The sequence below is a fragment of the Lagenorhynchus albirostris genome, chromosome 5 (assembly GCF_949774975.1).
Source record: "Lagenorhynchus albirostris chromosome 5, mLagAlb1.1, whole genome shotgun sequence".
Taxonomy (NCBI): Eukaryota; Metazoa; Chordata; class Mammalia; order Artiodactyla; family Delphinidae; genus Lagenorhynchus; species Lagenorhynchus albirostris.
The window spans coordinates 104,147,719-104,170,912 of record NC_083099.1 but is presented as its reverse complement, the minus strand read 5'-3'; the positions used below and the strand labels follow the sequence as shown (position 1 = coordinate 104,170,912).

The 23,194-nt window shown below is 37.0% G+C and overlaps 2 protein-coding genes and 1 non-coding gene across 4 annotated transcripts in view; 1 reads left to right on the top strand and 2 right to left on the bottom strand.

Moving 5' to 3' along the window:
* Positions 1–4,928: 4,928 nt before the first annotated feature.
* Positions 4,929–5,327, bottom strand: LOC132520652 (small ribosomal subunit protein uS2-like). The gene has a single exon (XM_060149390.1). The coding sequence runs from the start codon at positions 5,292–5,294 to the stop codon at positions 4,929–4,931; it is 366 nt and encodes a 121-aa protein (XP_060005373.1). The 5' UTR covers positions 5,295–5,327.
* A 147-nt stretch (positions 5,328–5,474) lies between these two features.
* Positions 5,475–5,624, bottom strand: LOC132521477 (small nucleolar RNA SNORA62/SNORA6 family). Its single transcript, XR_009540914.1, has one exon. It is a non-coding gene; the product is annotated as a small nucleolar RNA SNORA62/SNORA6 family (small nucleolar RNA).
* Positions 5,625–8,280: 2,656 nt separating this feature from the next.
* Positions 8,281–23,194, top strand: part of EPHA3 (EPH receptor A3) — a 370,038-nt gene continuing 355,124 nt past the window's right edge. For both annotated transcript variants that reach the window (XM_060149389.1, XM_060149388.1), the window contains exon 1: positions 8,281–8,375. In XM_060149389.1, coding sequence (XP_060005372.1) covers positions 8,288–8,375 — 88 coding nt within the window. In that variant the 5' untranslated portion in view covers positions 8,281–8,287. The remainder of the gene's footprint in view (positions 8,376–23,194) is intronic.

Here is a 23,194-nt window from a genome sequence, read left to right as displayed (position 1 = left end):
AATGAATTCTGATAATTATACATCCTCCATCTGCCTTTTGAACATTTTATTTAACAGGATTGAATTTTCTCTCACTGTTTATGATCCATCTGGACAACTTCATCTACTGCAGTGGCTTAAGCTACTACCAATCTGCTAATGACTGTTCAATTTGCAGTCTCTAATCTGTCTTCCCTTCTAGGCATTTACATCTAACTTTTGGCTTAAATATATCTACATGTGCATCTCACCATGTCCTAAGCAGAAGTGGTTATTTCCCCACCTTTTCTTCCTATCCCAAATTTAATCCCCTAAACTCCTTTGTCAATTAATTGTATCACTAGTCAGCTAAACACAGGAGAGATAAATCTTATAGGCCTCTTCCATTTTGTAATACTGTCACTACACCTTGCTTTCCCCTTTTCTAGGCTTGCCTTCTCTAAGCTAACCTTCTTGAAAGGGTAATACATTTACTGTTTTTCCTCACTTTCTATTTACTCTTTTATCTGAATCCTACTTGCAAACCAATTACCCCACCAAAACCACAAAAGTCATTAAAACCTTCAGTTGTCAAACCCAATTGTCACTTTTCAGTCAATATCTTATTGGATATTTTTGTTGAATGCATTTTTGACCATCAGCTGTTTGTGAAACCCTTAAAAAGTTGGCTTCCAGTAGGCTAATCCCTTCTAGTTCTTTGCTCTTCTCTGTTTCTGCCTGTCTTAAATACAGGCTTACCTCATTTCATTGAACTTAGCTTTATTGTGCTTCGTAGACATCGTGTTTTTTACAAATTGAAGGTTTATGGCAACACTGCGTCAAGCAAGTCTATCGGTGCCATTTTTCTAACAGCATATGCTCTCTTCTTGTTGCTGTGTCATTTTGGTAATTCTCAAAATATTTCAAACTTTTTCATTACTATTTGTTGTGGAGATCTCTGATCAGTGACCTTTGATGTTACTAATTAATTGTTTTTAAATTAAAGTACATTGGTTTTTTTTAGACATTGCTATAACCTGATTAATAGACTACAGTATAGTGTAAACATAACTTATATATGCACTGGCAAACAAAAAAATTTCCATGACTTTATTGTCATAGTTGCTTTACTGTGGTGGTCTGGAACCAGCCTGTAGTGTCTCCGAGGTCTGCCCATATTGGTATATGCTCGGGTTTCATTCTTGGCCAACTGATCTTTCTGCCAACACTTTGCTTACATGAATGAACCTACTTATTTTTTCATACTAATTACAGTGGTCCCTCCCTCAGCATCCTTCAGGGATTCTTCTAGAACCTCCTTGAATACCAAAATATGTGAATGCTCAAGTCCCTTACATAAAATGAGAAGCACAATCAATACAGTCAGCCCTCCATAGTATGGGGTTCAGCATCTGCGGAACAGAGGGTCACCTGTATTTGCAGAGGAAATCATTTCCAAAGGAACAATTCCAGTCAAAGTCTTTGTCTCCTAATAGTTCATCTACTCTTGGCTTTCCCTCAGGTCACTTCATCTGTATAAACCTAGAATAGAAATTTTGTATTATGCCCATTCTCTATTCTCAAATCTCTCTTGCAGTCCCGACTACCTCCTCACTCAAGCCACAGATTGAAAGGCCTCCTCGACATATCCAGCTACCTCATTGCTCATAATCAATCTGTGAAGTTGTTTGCCAATTCCACCCAGTTACATTTGTGTGATTTGTAGTTCTACCATCACTGCTCAGTATGAGACCCTCTAGATCTCTTTTCTAGATCAAGATTTAAAAAATGTATTGAATGATTTTAATGTGTCAAGCACTAAGCTTACACTTTATCTGTACCATCCCAAATCTCATATAATCCTTACAACATTCCTATGAGATAGGACCTATTATTATTAGAATTTTACTAAGAGTAACAGAGCCAGGGAAGTCTGGTTCAAGAGCCCCACTTGTACCTCTGCATGATGTTGGCTATTCTATTGTGAAGGGATCCTAATTGGTCTCTTGGCTCCTAATTGGTGTTTTTGCTTCCGTTTTACCCTCCCCGCTTAACTATGTCAAAATGATCTTTTTAAAATGCTAATTGAACATGTCTCTCTTCTGCCTCACATCACCCTCAAGTCCGGGCTCCTTAGAACAGCTCACAGAATTCACTATAACCTTGCTTCTCCCTAACCCTCCTGTCTCCTCTTACCCATACCCCTTGACGCTGCCTCCAAATCCGTGCACTAGTAATAGAGGTATATGTTATTTCCTCCAAAAAGCATGCTTTTCATGCTTAATCTCTCTTCTCCGAACTCTGTTCTTTAAAACACATCTTTCCAGGTGCCACTCAATTGCCGTCTATTCAAAGGAATTTCCCTTTAATTCCTAACTTGAGATACCCCCACCCCTCCACCTTGTACTATGAAAATACTCTACATGCACCTCTATCTAACACTTGCATAATTTCTTGCTGTGATTCTGAATTATTTTAAAGGGCCCTCGTATTCATGTTTTTGACCTCAGTGTCTAGCACATGATTAAGCACATGTTAGGCACTCACCTTCTGTTGAACTGAACAATGAGGGGAATTAACTACTGCAAATGTCTTAGTCATCTCCCTCTTCCTCAGCCCCCCAAACCCATTTTTTTTCCTTTGGGGTATATAGTTTGTTTCACCATGAACGTGTGTTTTAATTTCATCATGCATCTTCCTTCTTTCCGTCAGTTGGATTCTAGTTCAGTTCCTTATTACTTTAGTTATTTAAAAATGGCTTCAGGGCTTCCCTGGTGGTGCAGTCGTTGAGAACCCACCTGCCGATGCAAGGGACACGGGTTCGTGCCCCTGTCCAGGAAGATCCCACATACTGCGGAGCAGCTAGGCCCATGAGCCATGGCCGCTGAGCCTACGCGTCCGGAGCCTGTGCCCCACAATGGGAGAGGTCACAACAGTGAGAGGCCCACGTACCGCAAATTCAATGCAATCCCTATCAAACTACCACTGGCATTTTTCACAGAACTAGAACAAAAAAATTCACAATTTGTATGGAAACACAAAAGACCCCGAATAGCCAAAGCAATCTTGAGAACGAAAAACGGAGCTGGAGGAATCAGGCTCCCTGACTTCAGACTATACTACAAAGCTACAGTAATCAAGAGAGTATGGTACTGGCACAAAAACAGAAAGATAGATCAATGGAACAGGATAGAAAGCCCAGAGATAAGCCCACGCACATATGGTCACCTTATCTTTGATAAAGGAGGCAGGAATGTACAGTGGAGAAAGGACAGCCTCTTCAATAAGTGATGCTGGGAAAACTGGACAGGTACATGTAAAAGTATGAGATTAGATCACTCCCTAACACCATAAACAAAAAGAAGCTCAAAATGGATTAAAGACCTAAATGTAACGCCAGAAACTATCAAACTCTTAGAGGAAAACATAGGCAGAACACTCTATGACATAAATCACAGCAAGATCCTTTTTGACCCACCTCCTAGAGAAATGGAAATAAAAACAAAAATAAACAAATGGGACCTAATGAAATTTCAAAGCTTTTGCACAGCAAAAGAAACCGTAAACAAGACCAAAAGACAACCCTCAGAATGGGAGAAAATATTTTCAAACGAAGCAACTGACAAAGGATTAATCTCCAAAATTTATAAGCAGCTCATGCAGCTCAAAAACAGAAAAACAAACAACCCAATCCAAAAATGGGCAGAAGACCTAAATAGACATTTCTCCAAAGAAGATATACAGACTGCCAACAAATACATGAAAGAATGCTCTACATCATTAATCATTAGAGAAATGCAAATCAAAAGTACAATGAGATATCATCTCACACCAGTCAGAATGGCCATCATCAAAAAATCTAAAAACAATAAATGCTGGAGAGGGTGTGGAGAAAAGGGAACACTCTTGCACTGCTGGTGGGAATGTGAATTGGTACAGCCACTATGGAGAACAGTATGGAGGTTCCTTAAAAAACTACAAATAGAACTACCATATGACCCAGCAATTCCACTACTGGGCATATACCCTGAGAAAACCATAATTCAAAAAGAGTCATGTACCAAAATGTTCATTGCAGCTCTGTTTACAATAGCCAGGAGATGGAAACAACCTAAGTGCCCATCATCAGATGAATGGATAAAGAAGCTGTGGCACATACATACAATGGAATATTACTCAGCCATAAAAAGAAACGAAATTGAGCTATTTGTAATGAGGTGGTTGGATCTAGAGTCTGTCATACAGAGTGAAGTAAGTTAGAAAGAGAAAGACAAATACCGTATGCTAACACAATATATATGGAATTTAAGAAAAAAAAATGTCATGAAGAACCTAGGGGTAAGGCAGGAATAAAGACACAGACCTCCTAGAGAACGGACTTGAGGTTATGGGGAGGGGGAAGGGTAAGCTGTGACAAAGCGAGAGAGAGTCATGGACATATATACACTACCAAACGTAAGGTAGATAGCTAGTGAGAAGCAGTCGCATAGCACAGGGATATCAGCTTGATGCTTTGTGACCGCCTAGAGGGGTGGGATAGGGAGGGTGGGAGGGAGGGAGACGCAAGAGGGAAGAGATATGGGAACATATGTATATGTATAACTGATTCACTTTGTTATGAAACATAAACTAACACACCATTGTAAAGCAATTATACTCCAATAAAGATGTAAAAATTAAATAAAAGAGGCCACAGTATCTTAGTAAAAAAAAAAAAAAATGGCATCAAATCTCACCATTCTGCCTCTGATTTTCCCTCCTTCACATTCAGCAGTGGTTCTCAAATGTCAGGGATTAAAAGGATTACCTGAAGAGCTCGTCAAGTTGCAAGTTCTTGGGTCCCAACCTCAGAGATTCGGATTCCATGAGCCTGTGGTGGGCAGAAGGGATGTGCACTTTTATTTTTATTTTTTTAGAAACTTTATTTTCCGTCAACCTTTTTCCATTTTAGAAGTTTGTGGAAGAACAGGTTAAGACCATTCAGTGGTTGTCCCTACCCACTCAGGGGCCCGAGCAGTGAGAGCTGCAGGCCGTTCTTCAATGGCGGGCTGAGCACTCCAGTCAGTGGGGAACTGCTGAATAGCCACAGAGGGCACCTGCACACCTTCGGACCCGTCCATCACCTCAGACTGAGTAGCAGTGAACTCAGAAGCTGGAGCGTTCCATTCACCCTGAAATTCCTCCTTGGTCACAGCTTTCTCAGCTGCCGCCTGCTCTTCCTTTTCAGTCTCTTCAGGATCTCTGTAGAAGTAGAGATCATGCATGACCTCCCATGGGTGTTCACGGGAGATGGTGCCACATAGGCGCAGAACTTCCCGGGCAAGCATCCACCACATCAGACCCACTGAGTGAGCTCCCTTTTTAGAATCTTACAACAGGATACATCAAGTCAGTCTGAAAACAGAAATGCCTGCGAGGTCCTAAGTGAGAAATAATGGAGAAAAACAAGAAAACACAGGCCATTTTAAAAATGTTTTTTCATCTCTCCTTAAAGCTTTCATACATTAAAATCATACATTTGTAGCAAGTATTACTATCAAACTCCACTCATTGGGCCAGAGACCCTTGTGGTGTTAGCGAAAAACTTGCCCCTCAGGTAGCACACTACCTACACTTGTGAGTTCATCGGCCAGTGGCCTCAACTCCAAGCTCTAACAATGTGCAGGGGATGTGCACTTTTAATAAGTATTCCAGGTACTTCAATAGCAGGTGGGCCCTGTACAACAGGTAGAGATGCTCAATACTATCAGTAATTTTTTTTTCCCTAAAACCCAGATATGATCAAGTTCTTACTTGCTGAAACGCTTTTTATGTCCCTCTTTCATCTAGAATATATTGTAAAATCACTGACATGTGGCATAGAAATTTCTGCAGTTTCCAATATGCCTTTCAAAGAACATCTCCTACCACTCTGTTCCCCCACCTCTTCTCTTTCCTGTATCCTAGCCCTTTTGGCATCACATATGCTCTTTGCTCTATACATGTCAGATGCTTTCTTTTGCCCTGACTTGGAAACTATTATGATTTTGTTTATGTTCCATCTGCTTGCCTGCAGTGCCTTCCAAACCATTCTCCAATTAGCAAGCTCCTACTCATCCTTCAAACTACAGCTCAGTTATTACTTTTTTGATGAGGCTTTCCCTGAATTGGCTGCCCACACCTCTATCCCTCCTCCTACTACTTTGGCTAAATTCCTTGCACCCCTCCGTTTGCTGACATCATTCTTTTTCACATCTATTCAAAATGGCATTCAGATTATGGAAACTTCTTGTTACCCAATGTCTCTTGAGCTAGAGAGTCTATAATTGAGAGATCCTATATTATTTACTTTCTATTCCCAGGCCAGAAATTGCTTTTTACTTATTTTCACACTATTGTAGCTTCTTTCAAAAATGAATGCCTCTTTCCACAGTGATAAGCAGTTTAAGTGTGAAAAGAGAAGTAGTGTAAGGGGAAGCCAGTATACGTGGATATCAGCACATTGCCATGTTTTTCCAAAATGTTTTTAAATTGCCACTTCCAAATAAGGCTTTATTTTCTTTCAAGTTTCAGAAAAATTTTATCTAAACCTAGAACAATGGAAAGAATAAAATTGTGTTGGAACTTTAAAAAGTGCCAGAGTCACCACTATCTGAATCTCCTGTTCAGTACCTGTCATTATTTTCAATTCTGACAGACTTGAAGGGGGCTCTACAGCCTCCGGTGACATAATGTGGGAAGAAGTTAGAGATACAAAGTAACAAGGCACACACACACACAGTTAGCAGTCACTCTCTTTTCCTGGCTTCCTCTACCCACCCACCCCCAACGGTTGATCCCAGCAGACAAACTAGTATCAGAAGCCACTTATTTAAATTCATGTGAAAATCATGTTCTCTCATTAAAAACATAGTGTTTGTGAAAAGAATACTTATTAGCAAGGCCTTTCAAATCCTTATTTAGATTCCACAACTTAAAGCCTAAAATTGATCACTGATCTTACAGCTGTCAACTTACCTTTACTTTCCAGAGTTGTGCAAGGAATGTAAGAGTCTTGTTTTCTGTTTAGAATAGGGAGAGATTGATGAGCGGGAGGATATTTGAGTGATCATTTTCTGGGGAATATTTTAAAGATACGCAAGAATAGTTCTCAAAATAGAAATTACAAAATTATTTGGCTGAAATAGATTGCAATTATGTTGTCCAGCAAGGGAACCGGAAATAAGAGAAACCATTTATAACCGTGGAGTAAAGTAAGTGAGAAAGTGTAAGGACACTATTATTTAGTCTTTGGATTTGGAATGCTAAAGAACAGCTTCCAACTATTATCAGATTGGAAGTGGCTGGAAAGCTAAATGGGAAGCTGTGAATAATGCATTGTTTATCTCACAGAACTCAGAGATCCGAATGCTAGATAGTGAAGGAGGGAGGGTAGTGATGTGCTGTCAAGAACTTCAGGCTTGACTTCTATTACTCTTATTTATACCCACAGCATAGAACAAGGGATGCGTGCTGACCTGCAGCTATTCCTAGGGCTGGGTTTGCTCACTTCCTTAGGATGCTGAAGGTTACTTCCTAGTTTGGAAAACCAAAGTGCACTTTATGCACACGGAAATCCTGTGCCAAATCTCTTTAAAAAGTCCTGACACCACTTGGTGTAGAACTGAAGAGACTTTCTGATCTGGGGTGCGTATTAGTGTCTTTCTGCGCCAGAAAGAGTTATGCGAAGAGTTATGATCCCACTGAACACAGTGAAGGAATAATCCCAATTTTCCTTTGAATACAATCAACAATCTTTTCTTTTAAATGAAGGGCTCCTGTTCTTTTAATAACAAACGTTTGTCTGGCATTTCAGTTTCTTTTCCATTCACTTTGCCATATGACACTCTAGCAGGGTTTCTGGTTTCTTCGGGGGATTAACTACAAGAGCATGTACTGCAAACAATAAAATAGCTGCTTTCCATTGAAAATAAGGAGGGGGTGTTTTTCTCTCCCCACCACTACTCTCCACCACCGCACCATCATAACTTCGGGATTTCCTGCGCCTTTGGTGACGCCCGCGACCCCCACCCCCTTCCGCCCCAGCTCGGTGCTTCAGAGCTGTCTGCGAGGCCGCGCGCGCTGTCCTGTTCTTCTTCAGCGCTCGCTTCCGACGGCACTAGGACCCTGGGATGTCCCTGAGCGAGGTTCGAGGAAAGGCAGCCAGACTCCTCCTTATCTCCAGTGTCAAACTTGACATCAGCCTGCGAGCGGAGCATGGTAACTTCTCCAGCAATCAGAGCGCTCCCCCTCACATCAGTGGCATGCTTCATGGAGATATGCTCCTCTCACTGCCCTCTGCACCAGCAACATGGATTGTCACCTCTCCATCTTCCTCCTTCTCAGCTGCTGTGTTCTCAATTGCTTCGGGGAACTGATTCTCCAACCTTCCAATGAAGGTAAGCCAGGTACAGCGACGCGCACAGCCCTGCCCGGCGGGGCTAAAGCTCTTCCAAGCACGTTCGCACCGAAGCCTTCTCAGGTCGTCGAGGTCCCTCCGAATAAAGCAGTTTGCTCGCAGAGTAAACGAAAGAGGTGCTTTTATTTTGGGCTGTCTTCTAAAACACTCTAAGAGATAATTTTGGATTGCCTAAACCTAAAATGTGTTTTAAATCTGATACCAATTCAAGCAATTATCTTGTTTGCCAATTTTAAGCAGAAAGAAAGAAAAATCCTCCAGTTTTACAACCCGGTATGTTAATTGCCAAATAGTCATGGCAGTATTTTATTTCCTAATTATGACCATGTAGTACTCTGAGAAGTTTAAAAGAATTTTCCACCCTTCTTTCTAGATCCTTTAGTATGTTTAAAGGTAATGACAGGTTGTTCCAACTTAGGATCATGGCATTTATGAATGGGCTAAAGCGAAATCAGAGTTTGTTAAAGCGGAGATGTGTGTGTGTGTGTGTGTGTGTGTGTGTGTGTGTGTGTGTGTATTTATGTTGCAACTGCTGTATTGAAGTGATGTGTATCCCGCCAGGCGGTGGTTTGCTCTGTGGTACAGGTTCTAATTAGCAGCATATGCCACGTTAACATAAGTAATATTTGCAGGAATTACAATAAGCTGAGATTGGATTTTCTTTGTTTAAGGGCTTATATACGAATAGGAGAATGTATTTAATGAATAGTGAAAACTCCTGGGTAGGTGTAGTAAATAACTGAACAGCAAATTAAGAAAGAATGTTCATATGCAGCAAATGGTATTTCCTTAGTGCTGGGTTATTTATTTTCCTCCTAATGGGCATTCATCCCTTTTCAATGGATTAAAGTGCAAACCTAATATTAAGGACACCAATGTTTCCTATAAGATTTTATGCTTAATAGAGACATTGCCTTTTTCCTGTATACCTTTTATGATCTATTCCTAATGATTTGTGAATATAATCGCTAACTCTTAAGAAAAACTTTTCTGAATAATTGATTGCTTTCAAGCAACACTTACAACTTGGATTTCCTCTTAATCATTTTGAACTTATAACAATAATATTTAGCAATTTAGCAATACTGAGAAGTTGATGTGCAAATGCTACATTATATGTTATGTCACTAACTAAAAAATATATTGGCAAGCCAGTACCGTTGTATATTGTATATATTATTTTTTAAAAACACAAGTAAAAACTCAAAAATATTTAGAAACTTTTTAATTAAATATAAAAACTGCCTCTCATATTTGGTGACCTACTTTCACTGCTAATAGAGCAGTTTAATTTCATTCTTTCCTTAGTGACTGCTTTTATCAACTTGGCAGATTTCATTAAATTTTTTATCTTTTTTTAATTGGGAAATTAAAAATTCTAAAATAAAAGGATCAAGAAATTATCTTACCTTCAAGTGAGTTTTTTTTACAAATCAAATTAACATGTTTATTTGAAAGTAATGGTCAATCATTTTTTATGAATGAAAGGCAAGCCTAGTTATCTGTATAATGAGTAACATATAAGTATGTTAAAATTAGTGTTTATTCTTTTTGTTTCTTTGAAAATATTAAAGTATTGATAATAGCTAGAAAACAGTAATATTATTCCCATATTGCTATGATAAATTGTATTTCTCCAGATGGAATATTTATAAACTATTTAGATAATGGATTTTAGTGAATTAATAATGCACAGGGATATAGCGAGTCATTAATGAGAGTCATTATTTTTGTGCAAAACATAACCTTTCAGTAAACTGCAAGAGAAAAAAAGGCCTTTTAAACTTATTGACACTTATATAAAATTAATGAATATTAATTTAATGAAATAGGAATTATCAAATGCAAATTGCTTTTAAGCCACACCTTATGTATATTTGGGTATATAATGCATATTATTATACAGGCAGGTACACATTGACAATATGTATATAAAAAGGTGAATATATTCAGAAAGCTGACATAATTACATTTAATTTGCTTGGGCAAAAGTTTATCTATCCATTGTTTGTGGGATTATTCTTTCCAGATCACGTCCTATGGTAGTCTCCTTTCTCTTCTGAGGTCATGAAGGGAAGATTTGAAACAAAATGTAAAATGAATGATTTAACTTGGGTAATATTTGAGTAAGATTTCAAATATTAATGCAATAGCTTGGGACATAGTAGTAGAGTTGAACAACATGAAAAGTGAAAAATCCAAGTATGTGCCAAGATTTCTGTGCAATTCTTCTAACAATGTTATTTGAATAAGAAGCAATGCTTATGAAAATTCATATATTGGGTAGAAGGAATAGTGATAAAATTAATCTCATTAATAAAGGTTTCTAATATAAATTTTGAGAACTGAAATACAAAATACTAGGTTGTATTTAAAATATGTTAAAAATTATATTTCAACACTATAGAAAATTTACTAGAAATTTACTAAAATTTATTTTGCAATCTATTATGAAGATAGTCATGATAGAAATAAAAGAGAACAAAAACCTAACCACTGAGTTAATTGCTAGGAAATGTGCCATTGTGTGACTTATTTTTTAAATTTGAGAATTGATAATCAAATATCAATTTTGAAATACCATGGGTCCATGATAAGAGAAAAATACTTAGAAAAAAAGTTTAGTATGAACTTTCCTTTTATTAATCCAGTTACAGATAACTTTCTAATATGCCTTCAAGAAAATGATTCCAGATGATACTTTCTATGACTGGCCTCTTTGATGATAATTATTTATAATTTTGATGGTTATTTAAATCAAGAATTGGCCTATATACTTATATAGAAACTTTGCAAAAGCTGCAGGGAACTTTATTAAAATCTTACCAGGTCTGTTTACATGACACATCAAGAAAAGACTTCCATGGGAAATCAACTACTTTTCATGACAAAATAGGATTGTTACATTATGTATTATTAGAAAAGTTTATATATTTGCTCCCTGTTGCCATCCCAGATGGATGATGATAATGTTAAATAAAAATAACTTTACAAAGCGGTTAAAACTTGATATAAAGTAAAGAATCAACTATTGTTTGTTTAATCTCTTTTAGCAGTGGATAAAGTAATCTCTTTAGACACTTTTCTACATTTGAAGCTTTCTTAGGCAGAATGCACTTCTTATTCATCAGTACATAATATACTAAATAATTTTTCTATCCAAAAGTGTTTGTAATTTAGATTAACATTTACCTATAGAGTTCTTTACACTGGAAATCAGTTTTCAAAATTAAAGTGAATAAAATTCAATCTTCATATATATACTACTTTTTTGGGGAGATTTTTATCGGAGTGGTAGGCACACTATATGAAATGTATTTCACTGAACGTAAGTCACTTAAGTACAAAAGGATACTATGTGATCGTTTAAAGCTCAAAAGTAAAACTTAGAGATGAACACTGTATGCTTCCCTTTGAATATTAGGCAAATGATGGCGACACTAAACATTTAAATAATAGATTTTTCCTTTTTTAAAAATCAGTATGACTTGGCATCATTTTCATGTATAAACACTTCCTCAAATAATAACACATTGTGGTTGAAATATTAATAGAGAACTAAGCTGTCATATCACCTTTATAGTTATTTTTTAAAGAGAGTTTACATTTGCTTTTAATAGCATTTTATCATTCTAGACTAAATAATTGAATGCATTATACATTTTTGTAATTTAATAGCTTTCCTAATGGCTCGCCCCTACTTCCCCCCAACAGTTATAACTTTGCTATTTGCCTGGAGGTAGGAGAAACCTTAATTTCACTATTTTATAACCCACAACAGTTAACACTTGACCTAGGTCATTAACAGGATTATCAGCAAATTTGTTTAAGCTTTTACTGACAACCTGAATTGCTACGATAATATTTTGATTGTGCCGGAAAGAAACTTCTTGCAACCTCTCAAAATCTATCATGAAATTAATTCATTCTGAATCTATATCTTCCTAAAGACTAATATTGATAATAATAATTCAAGTGGGGAAATGTCCACTTTGATACCCCATTCTCCTCACTCTTATGTTTTATATATCACGCCATTCTTGTCCTTGTTATAAATGAGCAATTAAAAACTCTTAAATAGTAAATATTCTTGCAATAACAATAGATTTATAAGTACAAACCAGCTTCATCATAATTGAACAGATTCAATTTTATACTTTCTTATTATTGGTGCTGTAGTTAATATGATTTTTCTACCCATTTTAAGATATAAAGTCAATTGAATATGTTTATAACTCAAAAGCAACTGGAACCATAAAAGGGAAACTACATATAACAAAACAACATTACCCCGTGTAAGATTATGGTGCATTTTATATAAAGTTGTCTTTCCCATGAAACACTAGTAATTGGGAGCTACAATGAAAAGTACATAAAATGAATACAAACATTTTAAACAAAACGTTGTGTACAATCATAACTTAAAGGTATTTTGTTAACATTGTGTAGTAGATTTATGGAGTTTCATGTGAAGATTTTTATTACTTGAATATAATTATGGTTTACTCTTTGCTTTTATAAACAATTTAGTAGTTTCACCTTGACTCATAAGAAACTTATTATCTTTAAAGAAAAGACATAAGATTTTTTATCGTGTCTATATATTATCCACATTTTAATATTCAAATTTTGGTGTGTTCTTTAAGAGTCCTTCACTTTTAATAGTTTCTCAAAATAACTTTCTTTATGAAGATCCCTAAATGTCAAAATTGTTTCTGAAACTCTGGATTTTTTCTGAAATAAAATATATGCAATTTTTAAATATCAAATAATCAGTTACATATGCAAAGGATTTTTAGAGGCAAAACATATTTCCACAGTATATTTGATTTACTAACTTCAACACAAATGGAAACAGCAAGAACTCTTCTTGAGAGTTACATTCTCCAAGTCATAAAATCTTCAAGAAAATATTAATAAAACTTTCCACAAATCATCAAAACTCGATAAGTTGTTACAGACATTTACTTACTAGGAAATCTGTGATGTGGGTTACCTTTGATTTTAGTCATTTTCCAATAATTTTGTTTGGCATAAATACTAGATGGAAGGAGAAATATGTATTTCTTGGAAGAACACTGTTTTGCAAATCATTTTCTGTCAAGATCCTCAACTTTATTTTTTACACACTTGTCTTTAAAACTTTTAATAAATCTTGTTCTTTTAATTCCTGTTTGATAAAAGATTTAGAAAAATAGATGCAGGTGCCCCCTTTTTGATTCTGTTTTCAGAGATCTGGATTTTATCACCAGGGAGGGTCAGAGCAGGGCTTTTACCAAGTGCACAAGTAGCTTTCCACAGATTTTTCAAATAAAGGGGTGACTGGTGGTGTAAAACGTTCATTATATTATTCATCCAGGTATACTGAAAACCAGGCTTTGAAATTTATTTCTAAGAAATTTGAAAACCTTAATTCTTCTGTAATGACTTTAGAAATAAAAACATTCTTGGACGTTTATAAAATGCAAAGGATTCCAAGACACAAATCAATCTAGGCAGACACCCCTCCTGGAAATCAGTGTGTGGGCACATGTGCACCCCTTGATTTCACTCTCTGTGTCTATTACCAGCTCCCTAAAATCAGGTAGTTCTTGGAACCTGGCAGAAGTTTTCCTCTTGGAAAAGTCTGAAAGTCAGCAAGTTTTAGTTTGCCTCCTACCAGCTTTCTGTGAAATTAAAAAAAAAAAAAAAGTAGTGGATTACAAAGAGGAAAAACGTCTTTGCAAGAGAATAGAAAATAAAAAGTCGATTAGAAAGATGGAGAGGTAGAGAAATGCAAAGGTTCTAAAACCAATGATAATATTTGTCTTTTGCTTAAAAGAAAAATATTTACCACGTCAAACATCTGGCTAATCAATTTTTAGTAGATCTCTAAAAACCTGCGCGCACACACACACACACACACACACACAAAAGGGTGTGTGTTTGGGGCGGGGTGCGGATTTGGGGGGCGTTGCGTGCTTTTGTTTCTCCTCTCAAGTTTACACACTTTTGATTTTTCCCCTGAAGAAAATATTTTGTCTAGGAAAGTTTTGAGAGTGTAAGCCAAACCCCTTTGGAAGCCTGGGCGTATGCATGTGGAGGATGGATGGAATCAAAACCAGTTCAGCAGTAAAGCCTCCAACTTGGAGTGATGTTATTAAACTGCAAGCCCTGAGTGGGGAACCCCCTCCCTCTCTTCATTTTAAACCATGTCCTGCTGTTCCAGTCAAAGCAGAGGGTGAAAATCCACATAATCCAAACCAACATGGTGAAATCAGAATAATAGGCGAGGAATGAGGGGGAAAACAAGTGGCAGCACTGTACAAATAAACTGTTGTGAATAACCTTAGCCATGAACTGGGGTGGCCACAGGAGGTATGATGGCGCTTCTCTTCCTTCGCATCACACCTCCCACATTTGATAATGCAATACTGATTAAATTCCAAAAGTGTGCCCTGAGAAATTTTAGCACGAAACAGAGCTTTACGGGGAATTCCAGGGATATGGCAACTGAGGGATGAGCAGGCGCCCTCGCGGCCACCACACCCACCACCAGGGCATCTTAACCTCAAACTCGCCGCCGCCGCCGGGACCAGGCTCATAGGTGCGGCGGGAAAACGGAGTCTACCAACAATTCACTACTTTTCACTCCTCATCGGATTCAAGATGGGATCAGAAAAGCCCATCTCCGGGTCCACGTCCTCCAGCTCAGTTCAGCCCTCGGGGTTCGGTGGTTCTTTGTGCGCGAGCGTCTCCGCGCCCGGCGGCCAAAGCGCGCTGCCCAGGCGCTGCGAGCCAGCGCGGCCTCCCGCAGGCGGCGGGCGGCGAGCACGCGCGGAGCCCCCGAGTCGGCCGGCTTCTTGCCGGCGGCCGGCGCCGGGCGCTCGTAGCCCGGGCGGAGGCTGGAGCCAGGGGAGCGCGAGGGCGCCAAGTTCGGCGGAAACTAGCGCCGGGCGTAGGCGGGGCGGGCGAGAGGCAAACGTGCGCCCTCTGCCTGCGACTACGGAGCTGCCAGCGCTCGGAGAGGTGGCGTCCTCCCCAGCACCTGGACTCTCCTTACCTGGGGAGAGAGCGAGCGGCTCGGACGCACCAGGCAAGTCCCGACATTCACAACAGACTCTGACCCGAGGTCTCTGTCGCCCCCACCCTCAACTCCCCACCTCCCCCCATAGCTGGCAGTCTTTGCAGCTTGGCGTCCATAGTTGGCGCGGTCTGCCCTCCTAAGTTCCGGCCCCGCGAGGTGACAGGTGCAGGAGAGGGACAGGGTTCTCCAGGGTTCACAGAACTCCCTGTAGAGTTGGGAAAGCGCCTCGAAACCGGCCCGCTCGGTTGGGACGAGCCTGAGACGTCCATTGTCCTGCTTGCTGCTGTGTTTCCCGACCCCTTTGCTGTTTCTTGAATTTTCAAAAGATATCTCTCTAGACGAAAATGAAGAACTTTTTTTTTTTCAGTTTTCGTTAAGACCATCTACTGATGCCACCTGTTAGGTCCCTCGGGAGAGCTAAGGGGCGTGTTCTACAAACCCACTCCCCACCCCGTGCACAATCGAAAGTTGTCTGTTTTCCCCACAGCCCCATATTTGATTGGCACCATTTTTTTTAATGAAAACAGGATTTTCCCTCTTCTGATTTTGGGAGTAAACCTGGAATGGGCCAGGAAGGGTTTCTGCGAGCGGCATTACCGAGGTAGGTTAGTAGTTGGTTGATGTTGATGTTTGTGTGGTCATCAAAACTTTAATGTTTTTCATAAAAGAATTGTTGAATCCAGGGCATTCCAAGACTAAATATGGCTTCAGTGTCATGCCCAGTAATCAGATAACAATTACACAGAGTTCCACTGGCTGGAAAGATTTTTCCCTTACATTGTCATTGAGTACGTACTGTACCTCATTTAATCTTAAAGCCGCCCTAAAGTAGGTATTATGATATCTCCCATTTTACAACTGAGGAAACTAAGTAAACTCATCGTAATAAAGTAGTAACTGAGCCTGGCCCTCTCTTGTCTGTCTTCTGATTTTAACCTCATATGTTTTCTCCTGTACACAAATGCCTGTAAATTAAGGAGGTCTCCTATTCAGGAAAAGCTCTAGCTTCTCAACCTCAATCCTACTGACTATACTAATGTGTCTTGTTGACTCGCAAGAAAAATCTTAGAAGTACTCAGAGTATTTGTGTGAAAAATCAGACTTCAAAGTACTTTCAAAAAAGTACTTCAAAGAGTACTTTGAATCTGCAGTGTTTACCCTCATAAGGTATGATTATCTGCATAGGTTGGGGACTCACTAAGAATTAAAGAAAATTTGATGTGGACAGAGGAATAAAAGATGTGATCTGTGATGTGTTTTCTTCATACATTCTTACCTCTGTCTTCCTTTCCTGACCCTCAGACACTCCTTTCCTCACCCCGGAAAGATTATTGTCAAGAATTCCATACACAGAGATTGTGAGGCAATTATCAATATAACCTGGATGTGATTTTTTTTAGATTTATATAATAAAAATGAAGTGTGAATTAACTATTGGAATTGTCATAAAGGTCAGTAATGGGTGGAAGTAGAACTTGGCCTAAAAAGTAGACTTTAATTTCTATGGAAACTTTCCCCTATTTAAAAGATAATTTATATATTACTTAAGATGAGAGAATAAATTATAAAGATTTATATCCTCTTTCATAAAAACACTTGTACTCTATTTAAGTGGAGGCATTGAGAAAAGGTAGCTAAAACAGGGTTTTGAAAGGTAGCAAATTAAGTTGGGGGCAATTATATTTTTCATGTGGGTGTTTCAGCACATATGTTTTGCATTAATTACTGCAATAAATTCTGTTAACCTGGCAAAGAGCAAAAATAGCATATTGATGACATCAGGCTTTCAAATCAGAAAGCTGCTTTCAGTACCTTGCTTTCTTCTCTGAAACATGAGAAAAAAAGTTTTCAAACGTGTTATCATTTAGGTTCCCTATGAGTTTTCTAACCACTCAAGCTATTGCTGCTATTGGCACATTTTCCATGAGCAAAAGCAAAGGCTTAGCAACAAACTTTTGTTTTCTCACTTCTGATGGATTAGAATCAACAACTGTTTTCCCTACTATTTAATGTTCTAGTTCATATATGATTTTGCAGAGCTCTCTCAAATCAAGAAAACGTAATGTGACTTCAAAGTCTCCAAACTGAGTTGCCTCTTGTTTTAAGACAAAAATTCTTGACAGATTACCCAGTGGGGACTGGAGCAAGGGGAGAAGCCTGGGTTAATTTTATTGCTGATAAGTCTATTTAATCAATATGAAAATAGTTTCATTTTGAATTTTCTGTATATTCACTAAGGGGAGGTTAATTTATCATCTTTAAAATAATAAAGGTAGGGCTTCCCTGGTGGCACAGTGGTTAAGAACCTGCCTGCCAATGCAGGGGACATGGGTTCGAGCCCTGCTCTGGGAAGATCCCACATGCCGCGGAGCAACTAAGCCCGTGAGCCACAACTACTGAGCCTGCGCATCTAGAGCCTGTGCTCCACAACAAGAGAAGCCACGACAATGAGAAGCCCGCGCACTGCGATGAAGAGTAGCCCCCGCTCGCCGCAACTAGAGAAAGCCTGTGCACAGAAACGAAGACCCAACACAGCCAAAAATAAATAAATAAATAAATTTATAAAAAAGAAATATTAAAAAAAAATAATAATAAAGGTAGATCAATAAATTCTGCAGGTCCAGTAAAAAAATAACACCCATCCCCCCTGCTCCCTCCCTTGATAAAAAATGAGACTTTAAAATTTATTTTTTGCCAGTGATGAAGTTAGTTTCTAATCAATATGAAATTTAGGCATTCCCTATCTATCTCAGGATGAGTACGGGAAACAGAGAACAGCTTGTTAGTAGTTAACATATGCTTTATTTCTTGATTTTCAAAAGTAATTTAGTAATAAATAAAATTCTATAGATTTTAGAAAGGTACTTTTTTATTGCATATGATAGCAATCTTCACACTGAGAAGTTAGGCTGGGAAGCTGATTTCCAATCGCTTCTTTGTAGATTGTCTAAATAATCCTCTGGTTAAGCAGAACAACACTCTGAGGAAAAGTCTATGTGCAACACTGTGTGTGAGTGTGTGTATGTATGTGTGTGTATGTGCATGTGTGTGACCAACAGTATTGTCCCCTTATGTAACTGAACCATTCCCTTTAAATTTTCCTTTCCAAAGGTGATCCTTTGGAAACTCAAGTTTTACTACCCTAGCCCTAGTGAAAACATTAGAACTCTATATTTAATTTCAAAGGCATAAATTTTAAAAAACATTAAAATGAATTAAGAAAACTGTTAAGAAAAAAATTAACTCATCTTTCATACTGCAATAATTTGGTCTATTTACCAAACAGTGCACACCTGAGAATTAGTTACTGGATTTTGGAAAAGAAGGTTATCAGCATGTTGAAAGGCCTTGAAAATAACAGCTTAGTTGGGACTACAAAATGAATACTTACATAAAAAAACTTTTAATATAGACGTGAAAGTCATAAAAAGTGCAATATGAATCTTTACAGAAGATTAGCTGCCTAAAACTGAGTCCCTGGAATATAAGGAAGATTTTTTTTTAAAGATAAAGTTAATAATAACAACAATAAATTAGTAAAAACAAAGAGAGAAGACTAAATGATTTGCCTAAATTTGTGTAATAGGGATAATTATAACCCAGATTTTTTTACTGCATATATCTAGAAAACTTTATAAATAATTTGAATGAATGCATAATAAATACATATACAAGTAAAAAGCACTTTCGAAAGAACCAAACATTCAGAAATAGCTATTTTAATAAGCACATATCTAAGCTCAATGTAAATTCTGTGTGAACATATACATGCACACACATGTGTGTATTGGAAATGCACATGATTGAATATCAAAAAAGACCATCCCAAAACAGAAACTTCTATAGGTGCTATTCATATTATGACTACACTACCAAGAAAAAACATTGAGATTTGTCTGAATTCTGCATTCTCTTGCAGTGATAAATGAAGTTTCCTGACCACCACAGCACTAATTGTTTGATACTTTCCATTGACACTATGCTCCTAATATGAAAAGTAAAGGGCTAGAGTTTTGAATTAAACTGATAGGCATGTGGTGCTTCACTGGATCCTTTGTGAGCCTTTATAAAGACCCATATTTATACATTGAAGTGTTTGTTTATATGTGTGTGTGTGTATGTCTGTAGACAACAGTCATGGTGTATGACATAAAGTCTAGATGTAGACATCCTCTAGAATATGATGAAGTCCAAGCTATATCCTGATTTTAATTTTCCAGAAATTTAAACCAATTTATTCTGCATTGGGCTTCTTTTAAAATTAAAAAAAGTTTTGTGATATAAAAATGTCCAAAGAATTTTTTTTTATTTTATTTCTTTTTAACATCTTTATTGGAGTATAATTGCTTTACAATGGTGTGTTAGTTTCTGCTTTATAACAAAGTGAATCAGTTATACATATGTTCCCATATCTCTTCCCTCTTGCGTCTTCCTCGCTCCCACCCTCCCTATCCCACCCCTCTAGGTGGTCACAAAACACCGAGCTGATCTCCCTGTTCTATGCGGCTGCTTCCCACTAGCTATCTATTTTACGTTTGGTAGTGTATATATGTCCATGCCACTCTCTCACTTGGTCACAGCTTACCCTTCCCCCTCCCCATATCCTCAAATCCATTCTCTAGTAGGTCTGTGTCTTTATTCCCATCTTGCCCCTAGGTTTTTCATGACCTTTTTTTTTTTTCTTAGATTCCATATATATGCATTAGCATACGGTATTTGTTTTTCTCTTTCTGACTTACTTCACTCTGTATGACAGACTCTAGGTCTATCCACCTCACTACAAATAACTCAATTTCGTTTCTTTTTATGGCTGAGTAATATTCCACTGTATATATGTGCCATATCTTCTTTATCCATTCATCTCTTGATGGACACTTAGGTTGTTTCCATCTCCTGGCTATTGTAAATAGAGCTGCAATGAATATTGTGGAACATGTCTTGTTTTGAATTATGGTTTTCTCAGGGTATATGCCCAGTAGTGGGATTGCTGGGTTGTATGGTAGTTCTATTTGTAGTTTTTTAAGGAACCTCCATACTGTTCTCCATAGTGGCTGTATCAATTTATATTCCCACCAACAGTGCAAGAGTGTTCTCTTTTCTCCACATCCTCTCCAACATTTATTGTTTGTAGATTTTTTGATGATGGCCATTCTGACCGGTGTGAGATGATATCTCATTGTAGTTTTGATTTGCATTTCTCTAATGATTAATGATGTTGAGCATTCTTTCATGTGTTTGTTGGCAATCTGTATATCTTCCAAAGAATGTTTTTAAATTGAAATTTAATTTCATCACTACACTTTTTGTTCCCTATGTTAAAATTTGAATCCTTATATCCAAGGGACTTCCAAGCACATTTTTATTTTGAAAATAACTACTATATTAGAATTGTTTTGTAGGCCATCTTCTACATTCTATTCCATTTTCATAGCCATTGTTCAAACCCTGACTAAACAGATAGCTTACATTTAGTAGTCAAAGGTTAATAATCAAGCGATATAATAAAAAGTATATATCAAGACAGCCTGAATTTATGGTGTGAAGGCAAAATATATGTGCTAATGCTTGAGTTCCTATTTGCCCTAATGATTATTTATATAATTTCAAATTGAAGGATATATTTTCATTTTTCACTTTTTAATCTGTCAAAAAAGTCCTTTCAAAGTAGAAATAAACAATTTTTTCTGTTCTAGAACACTTTAAAAAGCTAAAATGTGTTGAAAAAGTACAATGTTTACATAATCATTAATGTTCTTTTAGTACCTTACATTTCGGGAAACACATTTCACTTGTCTAAATGATTCATAATATAGGTTGACAATGCACAGAAGCAAAGAGACCTGCTATTCTAGGGACCATTATCAAAGCTGAGGTTGTTAATGTAGTAAAACCTCATTGACAGTAGAACATCCCCACTCATTTATTTGAAAGAATTATTTTGTTATAAGAACACATTCCCAAGGGATATTTTAATAGCTGTTTTCTCCATAAGAGTATTAATATCAGAGTGACCTTCAGATTTCTCAGATTAAAAAGCAAAAAATAGAAAATTTTAACACTTTAGAAACAACACAGAGTTAACATTTACTGAAGTATCCAAGTTTCAAGTGGAATTTTGGTCTGTGTTTCTGTTATTTCCTTGAGCTGCTGTAGTCATGAGAACACAAGACATCTTACTGTAAGACTATGTTTTGATTCCAATGACTTCTTCCTGCTGTTGGCAAAGATTGAAATGCGGCAGCTAATTACAGTTTCTTCTTTAATTAGGACCTGCCTGTATAGAAGTTAATATAAAATTATTGCCCAGGAAGAAAAGCTAATACGAAAAAGTTGATAGTATACCACCTTGTCCAGAAATCTGCTTATATCCCATAAATAAGCCATTGATACCATGCAACAAGAGGGTTTTCACAGAAATGTCTAGCACTACACATTTTAAAAAATTTTTACATAATTATTTTACTTGGTTATTTGATTGAGAAATTATCATAAATTTATACTTCTATGACAAAATGCCTGTAAAATTTAACATAGATTACAGGAAGTTTTATCTACCCACAATTAGTAGATTTTAGTTGACTTCATTTATAGTTTAAAACATTTTTATAAGTTTTAGTCTGTGAAATACAATACTAATGATCTATTACAAAGATGTTTTAATTATGTTTAGTTAGAAATAAACATAAACAGGAAGTCTATAGGAACTGTTAACTAAGAATATATAATCCTAGTAGATAAAAGTTATGTTGAAATAGATAAGTACATTAATAAAACTGACTTCTCTAAATTTCTTCTCCGTGGCCTACCTGGGTGTGTACAGTAAAAATGAAAAGCTGAGCTTTGGTGGACTCCTGTCAGCAAATACATCTTGATTTCTTGATTCCATGTTATGGTTGACCAGAGTACCATACAGAGAATTACAACACTGAGATCAAAATGTATTACTTCCTGTATTCTATTTGCAACATTTAAGTATAACTTAGGAGCAGATTAAAGGACTCTTCTGCTATCTGTAACCTAGAGCAAAGCTACTCTTTTCATCATAACAGAAAGTGATGAAAATGATAAAGATAAATAGTGTACAAGAAATGTATCTGGGACAATTACAGTGATGGCACAAACAGGAAAGGAAATGTCATTATTTTTTAGTAAAAACAAGACAAAATCAAAGGATGGTTTTTTTTCTGCTGTAGTGGTTTCATAGTTATTTGCAGTTGGTTATGAAAGCACCTTGTAACTGAAGGTTTTACAAGAAAACATGTCTATTATTACAAGTCTGAAATTCTTTAGCCATTAAACCCTACTTGTCACCTTGACATTTCTAAATGTTTTCTTAAATGCAACTATAGCATTACCACAAAGCATAGATATGTTATTAAATAATTGAAATGATCTTCCACTTCAGTAAGAAATTGTGGCATTTAATTTTAAAAATTATTTTCGTACTATCTGTATATTTGCAGCACTTAATCTAAAAGATGTGAATATTTGTTTAACTCTTAGTCTTTCTAAGTGGACAGATAGCCACTATGAATCAGACTTTTTGAAATGCTCTTGAAAAATCTTGGTGTATTAATGATTCTTTAAATGTAAAACTCCAGAAATTTATACCTAAAGTTTTTAATCTGTCCTTACTAAATGAGAACATTTGTTGCAAAATCTTATTTTAATGACTGAGTCCTTTAAAAATTTTTAATGAATTCTTATTAGTAAGAAGGGAAGGTGGTATATAA

What these genes read in the sequence shown, in the direction of transcription:
- LOC132520652 (XM_060149390.1), bottom strand. Translation starts at nt 5,294, where the DNA reads ATGTGGTGGATGCTTGCCCGGGAAGTTCTGCGCCTATGTGGCACCATC.